The sequence below is a fragment of the Manis javanica genome, chromosome 4, assembly GCF_040802235.1.
Source record: "Manis javanica isolate MJ-LG chromosome 4, MJ_LKY, whole genome shotgun sequence".
Lineage (NCBI taxonomy): Eukaryota > Metazoa > Chordata > Mammalia > Pholidota > Manidae > Manis > Manis javanica.
This window is the reverse complement of record NC_133159.1, coordinates 159855649-159881698: the sequence shown is the minus strand read 5'-3', so window position 1 is coordinate 159881698 and position 26050 is coordinate 159855649. Positions and strand designations below refer to the sequence as shown.

The 26050-nt window shown below is 36.0% G+C and overlaps 1 protein-coding gene across 3 annotated transcripts; it reads left to right on the top strand.

The window, feature by feature from the left end:
• The first annotated feature begins 1580 nt into the window (after window positions 1–1580).
• Window positions 1581–25927, top strand: TOP2A (DNA topoisomerase II alpha). 3 transcript variants are annotated; one of them, XM_017652290.3, is made up of 36 exons: window positions 1581–1735; window positions 2580–2735; window positions 2972–3062; window positions 3352–3415; window positions 5769–5914; window positions 6160–6257; window positions 6478–6690; window positions 7025–7198; window positions 7382–7483; window positions 7592–7729; window positions 8987–9125; window positions 10150–10307; window positions 10605–10730; window positions 11037–11147; window positions 11291–11396; window positions 11482–11591; window positions 11824–11916; window positions 12317–12431; window positions 12533–12654; window positions 13818–13966; window positions 15234–15465; window positions 15662–15796; window positions 15897–16097; window positions 16284–16479; window positions 17785–17876; window positions 17978–18142; window positions 18263–18346; window positions 19117–19299; window positions 19594–19684; window positions 22892–23041; window positions 23254–23380; window positions 23496–23539; window positions 23962–24096; window positions 24521–24720; window positions 25033–25164; window positions 25668–25927. In XM_017652290.3, exons 1-35 carry the CDS (start codon window positions 1715–1717, stop codon window positions 25159–25161), a joined length of 4596 nt encoding a protein of 1531 aa, XP_017507779.3. In that variant the 5' UTR covers window positions 1581–1714; the 3' UTR covers window positions 25162–25164; window positions 25668–25927. The 3 variants fall into 3 exon arrangements, with proteins under 3 accessions (XP_017507779.3, XP_017507778.3, XP_036878585.2); XM_017652289.3 differs by having other exon boundaries at window positions 23959–24096; XM_037022690.2 differs by having other exon boundaries at window positions 23959–24096; window positions 25033–25169.
• Window positions 25928–26050: the final 123 nt, after the last annotated feature.

Below are 26050 nucleotides of genomic sequence, written 5' to 3'. Positions count from 1 at the left end.
TACAACTGCACTGAGACCTGGTGGTCTTGCACATTGAGGTTGCATAGCAATCATAGCAACAAATATGGTAAGCAGAGTAGAGCTAAAAGTACTTGGGAACTGCTGGAGACCAGAGAACAGGGACCAAAGCAGTGCCAAAGCTCCATTCTTTTGGCTCTCCCAGTCACCCTAGTTTATGGGCTACTTCCATTCTTGAACGCCTGTCACAACACACCCCCTTCTCACTGGCCCTCCCTGGCACTTTGCCAGCAGAGTGGAGTTGTTTATGTTGGGGTGATTTAACAGTTGGCTGTCTCCTGTTTTCTTTTAGAAGAAAAAAAAAAAGAATCAAATCCACAAATTGTCTTGCCAGCTTAAGGAAAATTCCTGCTTCCTGATTCTGACACTTAGCCTATTGTTGTAAACACCTTGCATTTACCTCCTGTAATCCTCACACAACTCTGAGGTAATGCCGTTATTTTTAGTCCATTTTAGCAGAGGAAACCAAAGTACTGAGAGACTGCCTCCTCCATCAAGACTACACAACAGGCAGATTGCAGAGCTGAGATTGAAACTCAGGGAATAATGATCCCAAGAGAGTGGTTCAGATGGAATTAGCAGTCCTTCAAATTGTGCAGTAATTTTTCTAGCATCTCGTAAGGGCAACTTTTTTGGTCATTTTAAACATCGCAGATTGACAAGGACAGAATAAATATCAAAGGAAAAAAAATTTTTAATGCGGTCTTTGGCATTTCCTTGTCCCATCTTAACAGCTCTTTCTGGACCCAATTCAGGGAACTTAACACAAGGAGCAAGTTACAAGCAGTAGGACATCCTACAGGTAGTCTGAGGGAGGGGTTTCAGTCCTAGAAAGGCGCCTAAACCATTCTCAGCTCCTCAGACGCTAACTATAAATTATTCCTTTTAGTACACCGGTTGCAGCCCGAAGCCCTACTGAGGGACTTGAATGCAGCCATTTGGGGTGGCCTCTACACCATTCCGCACACAAAACACGAAACCACAACTATAGCCACGTTTGTTTCTTAGAAAATAAACTCCTGACGGGTGGGGAAGGTTGAGGAAGACGCCAGGAACTGTTCACCTAACCATATCGCCAGGCTGCCTGTCCAGAAAGCCCGCGGTCCGTTTCCTCAGGAAAACCGGAGCTGAGACTCCCGTTTCTCTCAAATAACACCTCAGGACGGAGGATGGCTTTTGGATTTCAACTATCTGAAATACGCTAGCAACTCCTGGGAAATAAATATCCTTCTCTTTGCTCCCTCTGTCCCAGCTCGAAAATAAGGAAATTTTTTCCCGCTCCCACAGCTCCTCTTCAGTTTTCTTCAGAGATCTGCGCGCTCAGAGAACAAAAGAACTCGTCGAGTTGGCCAGATTCTCTGTCGATCTCTCCGCTACGACTCCGAGTGATGCTTTTCGAAAGCCCTCTAGTCCCGCCTCTCTTGTGTAAATGGTTCATTCGAACAGTCCCGACGCAGCGGTTTATTGGTGGATATGAAAGACTAGCTACGGTTGGTTCTTCGAGACAGAACCAGTGAAAGCGAGTCGGGGATTGGCTGATCTGGTTTGGGCGGGCTTGAGGATGGTTCAAATAGGACTCTGGTCGCTTTCCTAACCGACTACCGTCTGTGCAGAGGTGCGTCGTTCCTTAGCGGTCTCGTGAGTCCTACCGGTTTAGTTGCTTGTGGAGCTCTCGAGTCCCCTCACGGCAGTCACCATGGAGGTGTCACCACTGCAGGTACAGCTCGCTCACGGAAGAGGCGGGTTGCGGAGCCTCAGCGCAGCCCGGCATCTCTCTGGCCGCCGGTGAGGCGTGAGGCTCCTGGGCTGTGATCCGGCCGCGGCCGGCGGGGAGGCCGTATCCCCCCGAGTCTCCTGGGCTCGGCGTGATTGTGAAGATGGTGAAACCCTGTTATGATGTTAATATTGAAGTATTATCGGCTAATCAGGCTTCTAGGGTGTCACGTGTTGCTTTCCTGTTTCTAGGGACAGGATTCAGTTGGTCCTGTGGTAGTAGATCCGTGTTATAAAGGCCCGCGTGTGACTTTTAGCAGCACATACTGATGCTTTCCTTTCCTACACTTGTGGAAAATGGGATTGAATGTCCCTGACCTTGGGAGGTGCAGAGCTTGGCACTGGTTCCCCCAGAGGAGCCGCCAGGCTCGAGCCTCCTCAAAAGAGGACCTTCCGTTGTTCAAAAGGTTAACGTGACCAGAGGATCGAATCGATAGCCTCCCTATCGGCTACTGAACTAAAGTCTGTTATGTACCTGGGACAATATAGACAGTCAGTAAATATTTATGGAATACGTGAAAGAAGTAGGCGCATTTTATCAATGACAAAACGTTCAGGCAATATATGTCCATGTCAGATACACGTGGTGAGATAACGTTTGTTCAAACCGACACCTGGGACCTGGTTGCAGTTAAGTTGCCTTCTTTGCAAAAAACCATGTAAACTTCACGAATACCTACTAAAAATTTGTGATTTGTTTTAAGGTGTTCAGTCATGTTTTGTTTAGGTTCTGATAAACCTGATTCTGGTTAAAAGTCCCTTTTCTTCAATTTTTTAAAAATTGCTAGCCTGTGAATGAAAATATGCAAATCAACAAAACAAAGAAAAATGAAGATTCTAAGAAAAGACTGTCTATTGAAAGAATCTATCAAAAGAAAACACAACTGGAACATATTTTGCTCCGCCCAGATACCTACATTGGCTCTGTGGAATTAGTGACCCAGGTAAAACCCAGCTAATTAAATTTCAGTTACTAAGAAGTTAAAATGAATACTTACCAGGTTAATTTTCTATACATCATGTGCTTAGTGTGTCATGTGTCACTGGAACTGGTCTAAGTTATTTATATATATATATATATATAGTAGTATTTAATCCAGAAGGCTCACAGTAATCGTGCTAATAAAACAATACAAATAAAAAGGGTAAAAGTAATTGTATTTCTTTGTCTTATTTCTAGCAAATGTGGGTTTATGATGAAGATGTTGGCATTAACTATAGAGAAATCACATTTGTTCCTGGTTTGTACAAAATCTTTGATGAGATTCTAGGTGAGTAAACTCCTCATATAAAGATCTAGTCAAATCCTTCATAAGTATCCTTGATAACAAACCTTCTGTAGCCAAAGCTCCTATTGTTCTCAACAATAGCTGGCAGAAGTGACAGCAGTCTACTGGAATCTAAGAAGTGAATTCTTTCCTACAAACAGTACTATGAATAAAAATTGATTAATTAATATCTTGTTAATGCCACTCCTGTCATGTTTGAGATTATTTTCTTTCTATATCGTAATGTTTTTAAAAATAATTTCTTACAAAAGTGTATTTTATTTTCTTTTAGTCAATGCTGCAGACAACAAACAAAGGGACCCAAAAATGTCTTGTATTAGAGTCACAATTGACCCGTAAGTCTCTTGCTTAGTCTTTTGTTACATAGCTTACTGTTACTGATAGTTGCACTTATTTTGATTAATAGTAAAGTTGACTTTTTTTAAAATAAAAGTTTGCGAAAATACAGGAAGGCAGAATGCTAAAATGAACAATCTATGATACTTTCCACGTAGGTCCAACAATTATCAACATGTTACCATATTTGCTTCATCTATTTTTTAATCATTTCAAAATAAATTACCTTATGACATTTTAGCACTATATACTTCAGTTAGTAATTCCAATAATTGCTTAGTATTCTGAATCTGGAGCTTTAACATTTTCTCATGATGCTATTCAAATAGTGAACCAGCAGGTGGTGACAGAATAATTTGGTCTAATATTACTGGTTATAAATACTGGGTGTCCCTTTGTGGATAGTCAGGGTGCTTGTTTCACCTTTTTATTAGCCTGATCTGTTATGGCATATGCTATACTTTAGTCTCTTTTCTAAGTGTTATTTAAGTGTTAATGATGTATGTACTTGAATGCTCCTAAAGACTTTTTTATATCATAGTCTTTAAAAAAAATGTTGAGCTTAAGGTTAGTCTCATTTTGTAGATAATACTAAGTACTACTATTTGAATAAGAGCTATAGCATGTGTCCATTTATAACTAAAATGTGTTATCTTCTGAGAATTAACTTAAAATAACTAAGATAAGTCCAAATAAATTTTTAGCATTTTTTTGGCGAGCAAGGAAATTTACAGTTGATGTTTTTTTCCTTTCATATTTGTTTTGCAGTTGCTTTGTTGGGTGGGAAAACTATGGGAGCTAGTGTTGTGGGGCAGCAGTGTCTGGGGAGGTCTCCCAGCATACTAAGTGAAACCTCAAACTGGGTGGAGGAGGGTTCTTGACTCTGAGGACGAATTCTTGAAGAGGTTGGACAAGTGTAGGTAAGGAAAGGAATTCATTAGAGTGAGAGTAGTAGTGAATGCTAATAAAGAGCAAGGGAGAGGAAGGAGGGTTCATTGAACTCCTGCTCAGCATAGGGCAAATTCCTTGCCAACTCCTAAGGGCAGAGTCACCTGGTGTCCAATATCCCCTTGAATCTGCATGCTGTGGAACCTAAGCCCCTACTACTCCTGGATTTGGGGGAGCCACAGAGTACTGGATGGAGTGAGATTATGTTCTGAGAATTTCCCAAAGTAAAAGAAAGGAGATTTTCAGGCAGGCTACTAAAGAGCATGATCATACAGCTGCAGTCCAGTCTTTGTCACCCAGGTTATGGGAACTTGCAATTCCAAATCAGAGATCTTCCCTACGTGTCTGAAGCTGGACAGAGAGAGTGAAGTGAAGTCTTGTGCTTATGTCTAGAAAACTGAATGAAATAGCAAAGTAACAAAGACACTTACCACTGGAAAAAGAGGTCTCTTATTAACCTCCCAAAAGGCTTGGAAGAGTGCAGAGACAAAACACACTAAATTGAGCATCAAGAAAGCTTCATTTAAAGCAAAGTACACACCCAAAGAAAGGGGAGTTCAGGCAACCTCAGAGGAGAACTGCTTAAAGGCTTAGGATTCTGTCTTTAAAGGATTTCAAGAATGGGCAAAGGGCCAGGGGGGCATATGCTTGACTGTGCTCTCATGATGTCTATCTCTGGTAAGAGACATTATGTCACCATCCATAGTCAGTCCTCTAGATATTCTGTAAGATAAACTTAACCCAAGGAATTTCTTGATCCTGTTTTTCTCCAAGGTAGTAGTTACCCTCAAGCAGTGGGGACATATTTAGGACTACTTGTCCTACCTTGAGGTAGGGATAGTTGTTGGCTAATTACCATAAAATATGTTAGGAATAACTCCCTGGTTATTAAATAGAATCTTAGCCTTAAGATAGAGTCCCTTCTGTCCTTACTGTATTACACTATTTATATCAGCATTTTTCATCATAGGCAGGGAAAGCAAATCATGAATCTTGTCCTACACCAGGACAGTACAGATGATCCTCTTAAAAGCGGTATAATAATATTGTTTCCAAATATTGTCCTTTTTCCATTGGGCATAAATTATTTCCCTTTATCCAAACATTTTTAAATTTCATGTTTTTTCAACATTATCAGTGTCTGCCCAGGTGTTGAAAAAGGGCTAATTTTTTTTCCCTCTTGGCTCCTATTTCAGGAGTGTCAGGGACTAAGCATGATAGGAAAGGTAGTTAATGTTGAATTTCAGAAGGTATATATGAAAAGGAATCCTAAAGAAATTGAGACTTGTGGATTTATATATTTTGTATATTTATATATTTTAGTAATAATGATATTTAAATATAAAAAATATTAAGCACTAGTTTAACATTTGTTTTACAATACAAATTTCAATCTTTTCTTAGGGAAAACAATTTAATTAGTATATGGAATAATGGAAAAGGTATTCCTGTTGTTGAACACAAAGTTGAGAAGGTGTACGTCCCAGCCCTCATCTTTGGACAGCTCCTAACTTCTAGTAACTATGATGATGATGAAAAGAAAGTAACAGGTACAGTATTGAGAAAAATAAAGAACACGCTTATTGCTGATAAAAATATATCTTTTAAATGACTCTCCAGCATCAAGGTTAAAAATATGGAAATCTATAATTGTATAGTATCACTAGTGATTAAGAAATAAAGCTGTCTGAAACCAATATAAGATTGTATATCGATACTTCAATTAAAAAAAAAGAAAGAAAAAAAGCTGTTAAAGAGATAACAGTTAAGTAGTATTTTATTTTTATTTGCTCAGGTGGTCGAAATGGTTACGGAGCCAAATTGTGTAACATATTCAGTACCAAATTTACTGTGGAAACTGCTAGTAGAGAATACAAGAAAATGTTCAAACAGGCAAGTAAATCGGTATTTCATGCCTTGAGTATAGATTGTGCTATAGCAATTTATAGTCACATTTATGGTTGGTTTAATATAATTTATAAGCTATTAAATCATGGAAAATATTTATGAACATATATTAGGTAATTTTTTAGGAATTACAGATTTGTGTTATTTAGTTGTAGTTTGTGAAATGATTTGAATTTTTCATCTTTTCAATTCTTTGCTTCCATAGACATGGATGGATAACATGGGGAAAGCTGGTCAGATGGAACTCAAGCCCTTTAATGGGGAAGATTATACATGTATTACCTTCCACCCTGATTTATCTAAGTTTAAAATGCAGAGCCTAGACAAAGATATTGTTGCACTGATGCTCAGAAGAGCGTATGATATTGCTGGATCCACTAAAGATGTCAAAGTCTTTCTCAATGGAAATAAGCTGCCAGTAAGTATTTTTCTGAATGTTAAGGACAATGAGGGATTTGTGATCATTATCAATGGCAGAGTTGACTTTTTATTCTCCCATGTTCTTACTACTTCTCAGATATGTTCCTGAAAAGAAAACAGTATACCTCATTTTTTTAGTTAGCTCATTTTAAATTCACTTACCTTTCTCAAAAGAATCTCCTAAATAAATTCTTTTGTGCCCTTTAATGACCTTTGTCTTATGCTCATCAGTGAACAACCATTTTATTAGTCTTGAAAAATCCTTATGGTTTATTACTGAATTTACTTTTTTAAAACTTTCTTTAATACCGTTACTGTTAATTCCTATACAGGTAAAGGGATTCCGTAGTTATGTAGATATGTATTTGAAGGACAAGGTAGATGAAACTGGCAATCCATTGAAAATTATCCATGAACAAGTAAACCACAGATGGGAAGTATGTTTAACCATGAGTGAAAAAGGCTTCCAGCAAATCAGCTTTGTCAATAGCATTGCTACTTCCAAGGTAATTTTATTTTTGAATTACTAATCATGATTTATCTAAACATGTGTTAATTGATTTTATAAAATGAACTTGAGTATTTGGTTAGCATGGCATAAAGGAAGCTAAATTAGTTTTTTAATGTTTGATTATTTTTAATGATTTTGAGGATACTGAGCTTTGGAGTTTGGTATTTTTCCTCATTAGGGTGGCAGACATGTTGACTATGTAGCTGATCAGATTGTGACTAAACTTGTTGATGTTGTGAAGAAGAAGAACAAGGGTGGTGTTGCAGTAAAAACACATCAGGTATGGTATTTTAGCAGTTTTCATTTTCTAAAGTCAAGGGAGAAGGAAAAGGCTATATATAAAGCATGAGTAAGTTTTAGGTGATTTTAATATCAACTTTTACTGCAGGTGAAAAATCACATGTGGATTTTTGTGAACGCCTTAATTGAAAACCCAACCTTTGACTCTCAAACAAAAGAAAACATGACTTTACAAGTCAAGAACTTTGGATCAACATGCCAATTAAGTGAAAAATTCATTAAAGCTGTGAGTACTTAGAGGGAAATTAGAAGTACCTTGCTTTATTTTCCATTGCCCTTCTCACTTCTGCAGGAATAAAGATTCTTCCCACATGTATTGTCACTCTAAAAGGAAATCTGAAAAACAGCATTTACCTCCCTGGTATTACCAGGGCCTAAATTACCATCTACATGCTTGTATTTCCACATTACATATCAACGTTCAGTTTAGGATCACTTCTGAATTCAGACCATTTAACTGTTTACCAAACTTTGAATACCTAAAGTTGCTCTCAGTCTACACATCCGAAACTGTGTTGGTTCACTCCATATTCACTGACCTCCATACAAAGAAATCCCCCACCCCGCCCAAAACAAAACTATTTCCTGTCTTGATAAAAGGCCCCCATCAACTACTAGGTTGCATTGCATAAACAAGAAAGTTGTGGGGACTGGGGGGTGATTCATATCCAACCAATAAAGAATCGTATCTTGGGTCCCTCAGTTGCCTCCCACTATTCTTATGTATTACTATAATAGGTTCTTAATATTCATACCTATTCAGTCCTTTCTTTACAATGCTCGACGTAATCTTTTTGTGTTTAGACACATTTTTGTCTTCCATTTTCTTTTGAAGTCTCAATGACTACTTTTAGAAAATATCCAAGTTCTTTAATTTGTCCTATAAAAACCCGGCCACCTGCAGCTTTGTTTCAGTACCCCCTTTTCCTTTTCAGTCTTACTGGCTTTAAGTTACTCAAGCACTGTATAGTCTTCCCCTCTTTAGAGCTTATTCACGTGCTAAGCCCTCTGCTTTAAATGCTTTTCACATGGCTAAACTGCTGGAGGTCTTAAATGTCATTTCCTCAGGAAAACCTTTACTTTTCTATCACTCTCCCCAAATAAGTTGGTTTCAACACTGATCATATACGTTTATATGTAGCACTTTACACTTATCCATACCACTTACCTCTTGTAATTTCTCACCATATTTCTTTCTTCCTTGTGTCTTAAACTCTGTGAGGACAAGAACCATGTCTAACTTGTTTTAACCACTGGAGGTTAGTGTCTGGCATAATATAAGTATGCAGTCAGTAAATATTTGTTGAATGAATGAACCCAAAGGAACCTCAGTAGTGATAAGCTGAGACAGGATGATGTGCCACTTTCTGTCCAGAAATTACTTATCTACCTCTTTTCAATCTTTGAATTTTTTTTTATAGGAGTTCATTTGTATTCTAGATTTCTAGCAGGACTCTTCTTAACATAATCTTCTCATTTTCAGGCAACTGGCTGTGGTATTGTAGAAAGCGTTCTGAACTGGGTGAAGTTTAAGGCCCAAGTCCAATTAAACAAGAAATGTTCAGCTGTAAAACATAACAGAATCAAGGGAATTCCAAAACTTGATGATGCTAATGATGCAGGTACACATTTAATAAAATTTCCAAACCTTTAATCTTGTAGCTTAGTTGTTTTATTTGTTGACATGCTGTGGATATTTTCCCCTTGACTCTTAATAGTTTAATAGAGTATTTCTACTTTGGTAAAAGTCAACCAGTTACCTCTTATTGAACATTTAGGTCATTTTCAATTTTTGTGTATAAAGAATACCAAAATGATTATTGTATTGGGGTATAAAACAAGAAAGTTTATATAATGATCTCTTATTAAAGTAGGGAAGGAAAGTTTTTCTCAACCGTCTTTGGTGTCCCTGGCTGGATCTGAAAGTTAACTGACAAAGACATATTAACAAGAAAAAAAGATATATATTTATTTAATTTAAATTTTACATGACACAAGAGCTTTTATAAGGAAATGAAGGCCCAAAGAAATGGTTAAACCTGGGTGTTCTGATACTAGGTTTGATGACAAGTGGAAAGTTGTAAAAGATATGCTGGGGCAGAGTATCAGCTAAGTATAGTAAACTTGGGGAAGCTCAGCAAGGCCTCTTTGTTCAGATTCTTCTTTGTGTCCCTCCGTACTAGAGATAGGAATGTTCCTTTCCTCTGGATGTACAGAGGGCCCCTCTCACATGAGGGTCTTATGACCTGCTTCAGGGGAGAAGGTTGGGGGACAAGGTCAGAGATCTTCCTGCTTTTACCATTTTCTCAAACTTCTTCAGCTTAAAATATCAATATGCTAGGGTGCCATATTTTTGGTTAGCATGTTCTAAACCCTAACACTAATATATTTTTTAATAAAATGATCAAATGAATGTGCTGCAGCAGTATAAATAGAAATTAGTCAAGAAACTTAAGATTTTTTTAATTTACAATGAACTTCAGCTAAAATACATACCTAATTATTAGCTCCATTTTGATTCCTAAGCTAACTTGTTATGAATTGTGAATTGTTTGTTTTATCACAAAACTTTTAACAGCATGTCTGGTTAGTATATTTGAGGTTGAACTAAATATGTCAATATTAATTTGTGTCTTTTTATTTTAGGGGGCCGAAACTCCACTGAGTGTACTCTTATCCTAACTGAGGGAGACTCAGCTAAAACTTTGGCTGTTTCAGGCCTTGGTGTGGTCGGGAGAGACAAATACGGGGTTTTTCCTCTCAGAGGAAAAATGCTCAATGTTCGAGAAGCTTCTCATAAACAGGTAGAATATAAAACTGTCTTTAGAATCTAAATCTAGTTTTATAATAATACAGGACTTCATGCTTGTATTTCACGCCTTCATTGGGCATTTTGAAATGTATTTTAGTTCTTGTTTTAAGAAATTGGGTACATTACAGTATATCTTAGCATATTTCTGACTTATTAAAGTATAGGTTAATAACTCAAAATTCTGGTCTGGAACTCAAGAAAACCCAAGCAACATATAGTGTTATATTTCTTTGTTCTTTTCAAATTTGTAAACAGAATAATGGATTTTGGGGGTTTTTGTCCATTTCAGATAATGGAAAATGCTGAAATTAACAGTATCATCAAAATTGTGGGTCTTCAGTACAAGAAAAACTATGAAGACGAAGATTCGTTGAAGACTCTTCGTTATGGGAAAATAATGATTATGACAGATCAGGTCAGATTTGCTTTCAAATATTTTAGATTGTTACACAATCTAAATTTAAAATGTCTTATTATTATATTGCTTCCCTTCAATGAAAGGGAATTACCCAACTTGGAGGTTTATTCATTATCTCTAATTGACATCTAATCAGGTATTATGCTTATATCATGTGTATTACATATACGCATTGAGTGAGTGGATTTGAATAGCCTTTCAATGCCCATAGAAAAATTCTGAGAAATTACCAGTAGATGAATCATTATTTTTTTTTAGTTTCTAAATAGTTATTTGTGCTTTTGGTTTTCCAAATATTTCTAGGATCAAGACGGTTCCCATATCAAAGGCTTGCTGATAAATTTTATTCATCACAACTGGCCCTCTCTTCTGCGACATCGTTTTCTAGAGGAATTTATCACTCCCATTGTAAAGGTATGTTAACTTCTAAGATAACCATAATGGATATTTTAAGGGTATAATCCTCAACCTTGATATGCATATAATCCCAGTGATGTATGTGGTATATAGGGGACCCAGCAGTGTGCAAAGCCACAGCAATGCGTCCTTTACCACAGGTGTCTAAAAATAAGCAAGAAATGGCATTCTATAGCCTTCCTGAATTTGAAGAATGGAAGAGTTCTACTCCAAATCATAAAAAATGGAAAGTCAAGTATTACAAAGGTTTGTAATGAAAGCCACACAGAACATTTTTGTTATATACACTGTACAAGATCATATGGAGTAATTGGCGTTCTTGGTTCTGTAGGTCTGGGCACTAGCACTTCGAAAGAAGCCAAAGAATACTTTGCAGATATGAAAAGACATCGTGTCCAATTCAAATATTCTGGTCCCGAAGATGATGCTGCAATCAGCCTGGTGAGTTTGAGTTGTATTTCATATATATCTCCTAGTTTTATAAATCACTGCTTTATCTAATCAATTGAAACATTTAAATTTTTATGTAATGAATGGAATATTTTCAGTAAGCATATTCTAGAGAAAAGGACTAGATATTTTAGAAAACTGAGTTTTTGTTTTTTAGTTTTTATATGAGATATTTTAGAACCTATTAATACCAGTGACCTCTTTTTCATCTTCTAATTTTTAGGCCTTTAGCAAAAAGCATACAGATGATCGAAAGGAATGGTTAACTCATTTCATGGAGGATAGAAGGCAACGGAAATTACTTGGCCTTCCTGAGGTAAAATTTTTAATATATCCCACAAAATGTACTATTTACAGACTTTCTAGGGTTGATATAGCAAAGTGAAGTTACTGGGTAGTCATTTCAGTTAAAAAAAATTAATAATAGATAACTATACAAATATTCTTATTTAGACTGCTGCATAAATAAATGTATTGGGCCTAAAAGAAATTACACAGGCAGTTCACTCTTTTTCTAATTGTGCAGCAATTAAATTTGCTTTATCTTTAAAACATAAAATACTTCTACAGAATTTTGTATTTTTTGAGGGATTTGAAGAATTATAGGAATGAAATACTGAGGTTTCTTTGCTTTATTTTTGGTATTAAGCATTGTTAAGACCAGTTACCTTCTTTATTTTAAACTAAATCATGTAATACTCTCTTTCGTCCCTCAGGATTACTTATATGGACAAACTACTACGTATCTCACATACAATGACTTCATTAACAAGGAACTTATCCTGTTCTCAAATTCTGATAATGAGAGATCTATCCCATCTATGGTGGATGGTGAGTTCCAGTTGATTAGTCTGTTTTTACCATGACAGGAATCAAAGCCCAGAAATAGTTAAATTGAGGATACTAATATTTGCAATTCTTTTGTTTTGAAGGTTTGAAACCAGGTCAGAGAAAGGTTTTATTTACATGTTTCAAACGGAATGACAAGCGAGAGGTGAAGGTTGCCCAGTTAGCTGGGTCAGTGGCTGAGATGTCCTCATATCATCATGGTGAGGTAAACACACAATCCATACTTTTCCAGAAAGCATTATTGCAGAAATACCTGCAAAATCATTCTCCAAATACTTGGTGAGAATGTAAGTTGGTACATAGTAGAGAACAATTTGATAAAGTCTATCAAACTACAAATTACCCTTTCACCTAACAAGTGTATTTCTAAAAATAATACTCCTGTAAGAATAATCATAAGTCTACGAAGATCTGTGTTCAAAGAAATTTGCTGATCTTTATCATTATAACTTTGTGGTGCCAAAATTGAGACATAAAGATGTCCATCAATTGGAAAATTGTTACAGATTTGTGACACATCTACATGGAATCAGTGATAAACCTGAAGTAAATATGTATGTACTAACACTGAAGAATGTCTGTGTTCTATTGTCAGATGGGGAGAAAAAGAGGCAGAATAATACTAAAGCAAATTGTCTAGAAGGATGTGCTCCATATTGTTAACTTTGGTTATCCCTGGCAATGGGAAAGCACAACTTAGATTTTCTTATCCCTAGAAATTGGAAAGGGAAGCTTTCCAAGTTTTTATATATGTCTGAATTGTTTGATTTTACACAAACATATTCCTTATTTATTTTGATTAAATTGCTTTTTTTTATTATGTCTTAAAGAATTAGATTGCCTGTAATTTTCTAGAACTTCAAATGTAATGATTGTCTTGCTTGTTGATTTCAATCAAAATATAGTGGGTACTCAGTAAATGTTCACACAACAAACATTTTTTGAATGCCTACCGTGTATTAGGTATACAAAGATAAATAATGTTCCTTACCTTAAAGGTATAATCACAGTTTAACACGAGGGCCAACATAGACACACACACACACACACTCAAAACTCAAAACTATACTGTCTAGAAATGAGCAAAGTGTTGTAAACAAAGGAGGAAATATTTCATTCTGCTGAGGGTGAAGAGAGGAGCTATTTTCAAGGTTGAGTAGGACTTGATAGATTATTGGAAGGCAAGAACCCTGAACTTGGTAGAGGTTGGGTTTAGGTACCACATCTGGTGTGTATTTATCTGGGAAAAGTCAGTAACATCTGTACCTCATAGAACCTTAGATTATTGTAAGGCATAAGTCATAATAATGGGTATATATTATTAAAAGCCTACAGATCAGATTAACAAATCTTCCCCTCCCTCCCCAGATGTCACTAATGATGACCATTATCAATTTGGCTCAGAATTTTGTGGGTAGCAATAATCTGAACCTCTTGCAGCCCATTGGTCAGTTTGGTACCAGGCTGCATGGTGGCAAGGATTCTGCTAGTCCTCGATACATCTTCACAATGCTCAGGTGGGTGTGCTTTCAGTTTCTAGGGCATTGCTGTTTTCCAATTTTGAAATAATGTTGAGATTTAGATGACTAAAAATTTAAAAGTTCAGTTAGTCAGAAAATGTACTTTTGATGCAGGTGCTTAGACTATTAATTTTTTTTGACTAGTTCATTAAAGCTTAACAATGCTACTGCTACTCTTTGTAATAAGCAGAAAGTCAAAATTCTGATTCACTTTGATAGCCATCACCACTGTGCCTCAGAAGTATGTTTCCTTGCCAAACTATAAATGTTTTTACTTCCAGTTCTTACATTTTCTTTCTGTTCTTCGTATAAAGCAATGGTTCTTAACCAGGGTAGAATTTTCTTCCCAGGAGATGTGTAGCAATACTTGGAGACATTTTTTATTGTCATGACTAGGGGAGCTGTACTGATACCCAGTGGGCAGTAGCCAGGAATGACTGCTAACACCCTACAATTACAATACCCAGGACAGCTCCTGACAGCAGAGAATTAACTGACCCAAAATGTCAATAGTGCCAAGGTTGAGAAACCCTGCTGTAGAGTTTGGGTCAGAATAAGAGGAGCTTGATTCTTCCTAAATACCACAGTTGAAATTTTTACTTCCTATACAATTATATGGAATGTACATTATGAGTGGTCAGCTTTCAGCTGTCATCTTATTCAACGTTACAGCAACATTGGATACAGTTTAGTAAAAGCTAAAGCCCTGTTTCTGCTAAGCAAACTCTGTATGATCTGTGTGCCTGCTTCTCATATCTTTTGATTCCATCTTAAACCATATCTACTCCAGACACATCTGGCCTCTTTTCCTATATGCAAAAATGCCAAGTACGCTCCTTCTTCAGGGCCTTTTACTTACTGGTTCCCCTGCTTGCACAGTGCTCTTTCTCCAGGTAACCACATGGCTCATTCCCTCAGACTCCTCTCTGCTCAAGTGTTAGCCTTTTAGAAAGTGCTGCCATCCCTTAGCACCCTCTCAAATCACTCTTACCTACTTTATTCTTCTTAGCATTTATCCCATCACCTGACAAAATGTGTATGTTCATTATATATCCCCTAGTAGTAGAATAGTGAGCTCCTTGGGGCCGGAGACTGTCTTCAGTGCCTAGCACATAGAAAGCACTCAAAAATATTGTTAAATGAACATTATCAGTAAAGCCAACATAATTTTCATGTGTAGGTATGAGAACGCATGTTCTTTTCACAAATTAAGTATCAAAGCCAGTATTTTTGTAAAATAACATTCTTTGATTGTTTTCTTTAGCCCTTTGACTCGGTTGTTATTTCCACCAAAAGATGATCACACATTAAAATTCTTATACGATGACAACCAACGTGTTGAGCCTGAATGGTACATTCCTATTATACCCATGGTGCTCGTAAATGGTGCTGAAGGAATCGGTACTGGGTGGTCTTGCAAAATCCCCAATTTTGATGTTCGTGAAGTTGTGAATAACATCAGGTGTTTGATGGATGGAGAAGAACCTTTGCCAATGGTAACTATTCTGTGTGTATTAGGAACCTTAGTTTTCTTCTGGTTTCAATTTAGTTGATTATATGGTTAAAGGGAACACAAGTAGAAAATTTATTTCATACTTTAAAGCTTGTTAGATTTACTATTCAATGCTTATCATTATTTCTGTTTTCAGTATCACATTCAGAAAACATTCTTTTTTAAAATAACCAATTTAGCTTCCAAGTTACAAGAATTTCAAGGGTACTATTGAAGAGCTGGCTCCAAATCAATATGTGATTAGTGGTGAAGTTGCCATTCTCAATTCCACAACCATTGAAATCTCAGAGCTGCCCATCAGAACATGGACTCAGGTAATTAAGATTTTTGTGATGGGACAGTTTTTGTTCTAATGCTTATTGAGTATTCAGGACCCTGTGTTGTACAGACTTACAAAAGTCTTTCTTTCTTTAGACATACAAAGAGCAGGTCCTGGAACCCATGCTGAATGGCACTGAGAAGACGCCGCCACTCATCACAGATTACAGGGAGTACCACACAGACACCACCGTGAGGTTCGTGGTGAAGATGACCGAAGAAAAGCTGGCAGAGGCAGAGAGAGCTGGACTACACAAAGTCTTCAAACTCCAGACTAGTCTCACATGCAACTCTATGGTATGTCTTGTTTAATGAAAGATGTGTTTCCATTTGCAGTAAAGATTAGTACCAATTTTAAAAGGATATCTCAAGTCACTTTTACATTTAAAAGTCGTATCTACTACATTAAAGTCATCTCTCTAAAACTATTGAAGTTTAGCCAATCTGCCTATTCTTGGCTCTAATCTTGTTTTTCTCTTCCAGGTGCTTTTTGACCATGTAGGTTGTTTAAAGAAATATGACACGGTGTTGGATATTCTAAGAGATTTCTTTGAACTCAGGCTTAAATATTATGGATTAAGAAAAGAATGGCTTCTAGGAATGCTTGGTGCTGAATCTGCTAAACTGAATAATCAGGCTCGCTTTATCCTAGAGAAAATAGATGGCAAAATAATCATTGGTATGTTTTTGGAATAATATCTACCTATACTAAAACTTCCTTTAAACATTATTGGTAAGAGTAGTGGTGTGGGCAGGACAGGGGGTGCAAAATCCATTTAGTTTAGCTGGCTCCAAGCATTTCATTCAAATACCTATTAGGTATTTATAGTTTGAAAGATACAGCTTTTTCTAGATTAAGCATCTTGAGAAATTAAGATTTAGTTAATGTTTAGAGAGCTAGAAGAGGTCCCTGTGTATACTGATTGATCAAGAGAAGTGATATTAAGTCTCATGGGAGAGAAAAAAAGGCTACAAGGAAGATTATAAAAATAAACTGTGTACTTGAGACTGAAAGAGATATGCCTTAGGGATTTTTTTTTTTTTTTTAAGACATTCTGGGAGCAACTAAATCAGGGTTTAAGTAACTAGAAAGAAGCTTTAACCAAAGCCACAGAATAAGGAAGGTTAAAAGAAAGCTCAACTCCGTTCAGAGCTAACTAGGAAAACTAGATTACTAACTACTAAGTTACAGTAGCAAGTCCCACATGTGGCAACATAAGTTCCTGGTGATTAAAGGATAATTTTCAGGTGGCACGCAATAATGTTTAACAGTTACATGTTCAGTTTTTTGAATACTTAAAAAAATAGTAACACTAACATAGCAGCCTCTTCATTTCACCAATATTATTGCTTAGGGCAAGGCTAAAATGAGTAATATGAATATAGCTTGAAAAAAAACAAAAAGTAAAGGTTGTGTTTAGTTGATCGGAACTTATAAAATAATAGGGACTACCCAGTCTTAAGGAATATGTAGAGGGCCTAAACATGTATCAATGTCAAGTAAATTGAGGAAATATGGTACCCTGAAACTCATCCTGCAATATCTATAGCTAATGACTCAAAAGTTTAACTGCAGTAGACATTGGAAGAGAAGTATTCTAGAAAAGGGGAACAGATGTAACTTTGGAGAAATCAGTGTTTGGGTGGGTGGCACTAGAAACTTGCCCCATCAAATGTTGAAATTTTTTTTTAAATGGAGTATACTTGAGGTTAGAGGCTTATCAGAAAGAAAAAGGTTTTGATTGTCTTGTTCTTTTTAAGAGTTACTATGACTAGCTCACCACCTCACACGTGATTTGACTGCCCCCTTGTGGTGATTTACATTTGTCAGTGGTTTAGGGGGACTTAATCTCTGTACAGATTTTTGCAAGACAAAAACAACTGATTTCCAATTTTAATCTTTTGAATTAATATAGCAAACCTTATCCTTTTCCTAAAATGTTGCTCAAAAACCACCATCTCTGTATACATCTTTTTTTAATAGAAAATAAGCCTAAGAAGGAGTTAATTAAAGTTCTGATTCAGAGGGGATATGATTCAGATCCTGTGAAGGCTTGGAAAGAAGCCCAGCAAAAGGTAATTTGTTGGTTAGCATTTTTCTGTATTAAAGGTTGTGTATGATCTGATGTCTGTGTTATGTGTTTCCTATTAAAGCTACATTTTAATTTCTCCTTTAGGTTCCGGATGAAGAAGAAAATCAAGACAGTGATAATGAGAAGGAAACTGAAAGGAGTGACTCTGTAACAGATTCTGGACCAACCTTCAACTACCTCCTTGAAATGCCTCTCTGGTATCTCACCAAGGAAAAGAAAGATGAGCTGTGCAAACTAAGAAATGAGAAAGTGAGTTAATGGGATGTTACATGTTGCTTAGTTATGTTCTAATGGTCAAAGTAAAAACTGTGCTTCATGAAAATGGTGATTGCTCACATAAACTGACTCCTAATTTTCTATTTTACGAAGGAGCAAGAGCTAGAAACATTAAAGAGAAAGAGTCCATCAGATTTGTGGAAAGAAGACTTGGCTGCTTTTATTGAGGAGCTGGAGGTATCTAGTTTATAATACCCATGTTAGAATTTTTATTAATGAAGTAACATATGCTATCAATATACCTCTTTGTCAAGAAATTTCATAATTAGCAATAGAAAGAAGGCATACAGAAAGATTCCCAGATAACACAGAAAAGCTTTTAAAAACTAGTTAGAATAAAGTAAATGATGCCAGGAAACATACTACCTAGTTTTTTGAACAAAGACAGGAAAGGGTTGGAATTGATTTTTGACTTATTAGGACTGAGAAAATAAAGAATTTAAATGTAGAAGATGATACATCCCATCCCCCTAGTCAACTAAAGAGGACAAAAACAATTTACCTTCAGGGCTAGCTAATCAGTAGTTTCAGAAGAGCCTTTGTTACCTAAATCTCACTAATATAGTTTATTTTGTAACGTTTTAACATACAAAGCATTTCATAAGTTAAGCTAAAGGTTTAACATGCAAATATATATTATTGAACTTCAGTATGAATATCCAACTTATAATCAATTGATTGGATAAGTATATAAGTGGAATCACATCCTCTTAGTAGAATCAAGAGTAGAACCGAATCTTCTCAAGTTTTTCAGAGTGTACCTTAAATCTTCACTAATGTCAGTGATATACTTAGTTATATAACAGCTTATCACAAATTTATATTAAGATATAACAAATTAAAATCAGTTTTACTGTTGCCATTTATTCTATCCCTATAAAGTAACATCGATGTAATTAATATCTTTGTTAGCTTAAAAACTTGGTTTCTTATATTCCTTTTGGTAGGCTGTTGAAGCAAAGGAGAAACAAGATGAACAAGTAGGACTTCCTAGGAAAGGGGGGAAAGGAAAGGGGAAGAAAACACAAATGGCTGAAGTGTTGCCTTCTCCATGTGGAAAAAGAGTCATCCCCCAAGTGACAGTAGAGATGAAAGCAGAGGCAGAAAAGAAAATTAAAAAGAAAATTAAGGTAATAATCTAGAAAACCTACACATAAAATACTTTAAGCATATTTCCACTTAAAATTAACAAATTATAAAATTTCAAATCTGTAGTTTGGGATTTATCCTATATCTAATCATAATTTCTTATGAGACTGATTTTTTTTTAATGTTTATGTATCTTGAAAAAGTCATACCTATATTTTTATTCAGAGCTCTTAACTAAAACAAAGAAAAAAATCACTCTTGGACTAGATACATATTTATATATTTGATCTTACATTGTTCCAAATAATAACAGTTTTCATTTTGCTATCTTTTAGAATGAAAATAATGAAGGAGGCTCACAAGAGGATGGTATGGAAGTAGAAGGCCTGAAACAAAGATTAGAAAAGAAACCGAAAAGAGAACCAGGTATTAAATTTTAAGGAAAATGGTATAGGGTTAAGATTAAAGTTGTGTTTGTTACCAAGTACATTCCATATAGATTGTTCCGTAAGTTCTTTTTGAGTAACATGAAGGAGGCCTATGTCTGACGTATACTTCAACCACCTAATAGTGTGCTTGGGATTTGATTTATTTTTTGAGTTAATTTTATAATGAAATAGTTTGTTAATTTAGCAACTTGAATTCCTTAGTTGGGGTAAAGAAAACACTAATTTATTAAATCTCACTTTCTATCTAGTTGTGAGGTTCTAATATAGGTAATATTAAATAATATATAGTATATATATTATATAAAGCTTCCTGAGGTCAGTGACCACATCTTAGGCATGTTTGTTTTATCCCTAGAGCTTAATACCATGCCGGGATATAGTTAACACTCACTCAGTAAATTAAATAAAATTAACAATTCTATTAACCATTTGATTATGCCTTTACTGAGTATCTACCTTTTTCTAACCTCTTCATTGAGATAATCACATACCAGAATCACCCATTTAAAGTGTACCGTTCAGTGGTTTTAGTATACTCACAACATTTTAAAACAATGATCTTGTCCCAGAAAGAAACACTGTGCTCATTAATTGTCACTCCCCAGTTCTCCCATCTTCCTCTCCCTCTGGGCAACTACTAATCTGCTTTCTGTCTGTGGATTTGCCTGTTCTGGACAGACCATGTGAATGGAATCATGTGATCTTAGAATGTGACCAAATCATATTCTGGCTTCTTAAACTTAGCATAATGTTTTCAAGTGTTGTCCATGTAGTGATATGAATCAATACTTTATTCCCCCCCCAAAAAAAGAACAGTATTTCATTCTATGGATCTACCACATTTATTTATTAGTTGATAGGTTTGGGGCTTGTTTCCACTTGTTGGCAATTGTGAATAATGCTGCTATGAACATTTATGTACCAGGTTTTTGCGTGGACTTGTTTTCATTTCTCTTGCCTAGATACCTAGGAGTAGAATTGCTGGGTATATTGTTTTTCTGTTTAACCTTCTGAGGAACTGCCACACTGTTTTGCAAAGCAGGTGTACCATTTTACATTCCCACCAGCAAAAGGTGAAGGTTCCAGTTTCTCCACATGACAACACTTGCTAATGTCTCTTTTGTTCTAGTCGTCCTCATGGATCTGCAGTGGCATCTCAGTGTGGTTTTGGTTTGCAATTCCCTATTAGCTAATATTAATGATGTTGGTCATCTTTTCACGTGCTTATTGGCCATTTATATTTCTTTGGAGAAATGTCTATTCAGCACCTTTGCCATTTTTTAATTGAGTTATTTGTCTATTATTAAGTTAGTTGTAAGAGCTTTTTTTATATATTTTAGGCACCTTCCCTTGTATATGATTCTCAAATATTTTCTGCCATTCTGTGGATTATTTTTTGTGTTATCTTTGTGTCCTTTGATGCATAAGTTTTTAATTCTGATGAAGCTTAATATATCTATCTTTTTTTCCCTTTGATTGCATGTGCTTTGGGTGATATAGCTAATCTTGTGACAAATCCAAGGTCATGAAGATTTACCCCTATGTTTTCTAAGGGTTTTAGTTCTGGCTCTTACATTTAAGTCTGTGATCCATTTTGAAATTAATTTTTGTGTATGACATGGGAAGGAGTCCAACTGCATTCTTTTACATATGGATATCTAGTTGTCCCAGAACCTTATGTTGAGAAAACTTCTTGCCCCACTGAACTATCTTCACCTTTGTGAAAAATAAATTGACCATGTCGATTATAATTTCAAAAAAAGTAATCGATCGTAAATATTACTGTTTATTCATGGATTCTCAACTCTTCCATTGATCTGTATGTCTATACTTTGGTATCTGCTTTTGACAGATAATGTGTGCTCAGTTCTGTTGGGAGTACAAAGATGAATTGGACAAGTGGAAACATCTTAGCACTAAATAAACATGTTGTGTGTGCCCTACTGTGTAAAATAATCTATGGGTCTTATAGTGTAGCACACATTTAACTTTAAACCTAGTTAGCAATCATTTAGCATATAAAACCAATGAATCAGTTAAGTATTTTGAGCACTCATGTTCCTATCACTGTTTCAAATATTGTGAGGGACACAAATGGGCATTCCCCCCAAGAGGTTCACCAGGGAAGTAAAAAGCATAGTAGATGCGAGCCATAGATTATCACATAGATTATGGCAGCTTTGTGAAAGTGGGTTAGTCTTGAAGACTGGGTAAGATTTATGTATTCTAGATTGAGAGAAGGAAAATGGACATGAGATAATGAAAGGCCCTCTTAACAGTGGGGATTTTATACTGGGAAATAGTAGAAAATAGTTAAACCAGATTACAGAACTAGAAAACCAGGTTGTTGGTAGAAGATAGATAAGATTGGATTCAACTAGGAAATATGGAATTGATAGGTATACTGACAAGAATATGAAGAAGGACTAATTCAGACTGATAAGGAGACAGCCTGTGTAATCTTTGGGCCAGGATGAGGGAAATAAAGAGCAATAGATGATTATGAGAGACATATAAGGAAATTAACAAGACTTAGTGAGTAAACCTCCTTACTCAACCATTAAATGCCCCTCAAGGTTTGGTCCTAGCCATTCGTTTCCCTTTTAATTGTCTCCCCTGTCTTGAATTCAGCAATAACCTGTTGATTTCCTTGATCTATTCTTACCCTTTTATGATCTCCACGCTACAACCAGAGAGCTTTTAAAAATACAGATCTGGTCATATTGGTTCCCTGCTTAAAACAAAATCCTTAACAAGACCAGCCACTGTATCCCTGACTTCTGCTTTCCACCATAAGGGATTTCCCAGTTTCCTGAAGGCGTTGTGTTTTCTCACAGGGCCCTGGTACATGCTATTCCCTGAACTGGAGTGTTTCATCACTCACCTCCGTGCAACTAGTTAATAATTCTTTAACCTTCAGATCTCAGATCAAGTATCTCTTTCTTAAAGAAGCTTCATATTATAAATACACATGACTATACCACTTACTTATGGGATTAGATGGCCATCTTGAATTGTAATCTATAAGATCCACAGGAAGAAGGACTACATGTCTTTCTGTTCACTGTTGTAGTCCCAGTGTTAGAACAGAGCTCAATAAATATGTGAAAGGTGGATGGATGACAGAAGGAGAAAAGTGTGTCTAAGAATATATAAAGGTGGTTAATAACTATCTCCCTTCTAGGTACCAAGACAAAGAAACAAACTACATTGCCATTTAAACCAGTCAAAAAAGGAAAGAAGAGAAACCCCTGGTCTGATTCAGAATCAGATATGAGCAGTAATGAAAGTAATTTTGATGTGCCTCCACGAGAAACAGAGCCTCGGAGAGCAAGTAAGGAAACCTGAGAAACATGCTAGATGTGCTGGAAGATTTGAATGGCCAATATATTTCAGGGCACATAAGCCCAGAAATTTTATCTTAAGAGCAGTAAATTTAATATAATTTTTGAAAAACTATCTTTTAGGAAACAGAGTTAAAGTTTAAATCTTCACAAAATGTTTCTGAAATGGATCAACTATTTCTCTTTGATTCTTTGTTTTTAGAAGCAAAAACCAAATTCACAGTGGAGTTGGATTCAGATGAAGATTTCTCAGATTTTGATGAAAAAGATCAAGATGAAGATTTTGTCCCATCAGATGCTAGTCCACCTAAGACCAAAACTTCCCCAAAGTAATTATTTTCTCTAATACGGATTTTATCATGATTGCTTTTAAATAGTCAGTGTATTCTTTGTCATTTGACACATTTAGAATTTGCCTGTCAGGATGTTATTTTTTTATTCTAGACATAGCAACAAAGAACTGAAGCCGCAGAAAAGTGCCACATCAGGTATGTATTTAAGTAAAAATAGTGAGACATTTGCTTTACTGGGTCAGTGGGGTCCAACTGGGGTCTAATCTAGACTACATTATCCAGGGCCTGCTTTTGAAAATACATGTGGGTTCTTACCTAGATTTACATTGATATTCTTCATTAGGTTTTAGTTTTGCACATAAATAGGTTCTACATTTAACATACAAAAAGTAATCATGTGCTTGCGAGATACTGTGCTAGGTGCTAGAGATACAAAAAATAACATTTTTTGTTTATGAGTAATCAAGAAATTAGAACAAAAACAAAGTTATAAGTGTGTTTTAAAATATTGCAGGAAAGTCACAGACTTGGTGTTTAAGTAGGAATCCATAGCAGGGACTAAGCAGGAAACAGACTCTCATGCGTTGCTCATGTGCGGTTCTCCTTCCCACTAGAAGAACTGGAAGTAGCAGGCCTTGGTGCAGATGATGCTGGGGTCGATCCCGCAGACTCTCCTGCCGCCCGTTTCCCAGCTGAAACTAAAACTTTAAACCCTGTTTCTAAAAAGGATGTGAAGAAGACAGCAGCAAAAAGTGAGCCTAAATCTTTGAGATGGGTTAATACTAGAATTAACTCACTAGCTGCCACGTGTCAATTTTAATTTTTTATTACCAAAGTTTACTATTGATACTGAAAAATCTTTTCCAAACGAAAACAAATCTTTAGATCTTTATAATCAAAACTGTGGTCAAAAGGTTTTTAAAATCACATTTCTCAAAATTCCAGACATTTATAATTCATTTCTATGTTTGGGGGTAGGATTTATACACAGTTGCAAATGTTAATGTGTACCATACCTATAAAAAAACTGGATGCTTAAGAATACTTGATTCCCTAATAAATTTTCAGCTATATTAGATGTCTTTTCCTATGTTAAGCAGGCAACGGGTTGCTAAAGAAAGTCCCCAGAATAATTTCTGTAGGAGTGACCATAATGAAACCTGCATTGATTTGCAGGTCAGTCTTCCACCTCCACTGCAGGTGTGAAGAAACGGGCTGCACCAAAAGGAACCAAGAAGGATCTGGGCTTAAATTCTGATACCTCTCAAAAGCCTGATCCTCCCAAAGCCAAGAATCGCCGCAAAAGGAAGCCATCCACTTCTGATGATTCTGACTCTAATTTTGAGAAAATGATTTCTAAAGCAGCCGCAAACAAGGTGAGTATCCTAGTCAGTCTTTTTGCTGTAGGTGTTTTGAAACACATCGACCAAACTTTGCTTTGAATAATTTGGCACACTTTTAAGAAAATAAATTTAAATTCCATATCATCAGTTTTGACTGTATATAGTTGTAACAGCTAAATTAATGCCACTAATTAATTAGTCAATGAGATGGTTGCCTTCGATCTATTTCTTACTGCTTATTAGGAGGTGGAAAACTTCTTGAATTGTAATCTGTTGATATATTTTTTTACTTTGAAATCTTGCTGTCAGGCTGGCATTGTTCAAATTACTTGGGCTTTCTCTTAGAAATCCAAGGGAGAGAGTGATGACCTCCATCTGGACTTAAACTCAGCTTTGGCTCCTCGGGCAAAATCTGGACGGGCAAAGAAACCTATAAAGTACCTCGAAGAATCAGATGAAGATGATCTGTTTTAAAATGTGAGGTGATAATTTTAAGTAATGATCTTACGGAGCCCAAGACTGTTTTAAAGTTACCTGGATACCTTCATTTCCTCCTCTCTGAATTTAGTTTGGGGAAGGTAGTTTTAATCCAGAACCATCGAAGTGAAGCGTGTAGAGCCCAAATGTCCCTCGTCTTTTTATAATACTGTCTAAATAGTGACCATCTCATGGGCACTGTTTTCTCCTCTGCTTTGTGTTTTGTGTTTTCTTTTGTCTTTAAAATCTGATTTTAAGTTCTTCTGAGTTAGTAGTATTGTCACTCAGTATAACGTTTATTGACCATTTAAGCTAAAATTAGAGCACTTTAATATGAAAGTGTCTACTTTGCCTTCTTTCCTACTTTTAGTAAATATAAGATAGGGCATGATTAATTATGTTTTATCTTAGTTTATAAGTAATTTCCTATGAGATAGAACTTTATATTTCTAGTACAAATACTCCCCTCTCTGACTTTTTTATGTGCTAAATTTTTGTTCCAGCAATGAGAAATTGCCCGGATTCTTCATCAGCTTTTAAGTATCAGCAGAGGCTGAAGAAAAACTCCCTAGCTCTGTCTGTGTAGCCTCACCACAGTCAATAGGATGAAGTTAACTTGTAAACTTTTTAAGACTTTTCTGCATTGTTATATGTGTGTGACCTTGAGTAGTGTTATTAATGTTTTTGTAAATATTTACTGTGTTTTTTCAGTTTCACTTAATTCTAAGTTTTGTACTTTAATAAAATGTTCTAAACATTTCAACCCATTGGTTGTCCTTTTCACCCTTTGTACTACATCCTTTTTCTTGTTCTGATATGTATATCCCTCTTCACTTGCTTCTGGGAAGGAGTCTGACCGTGTCCTCATGTGCCTAACAGCCCTTGG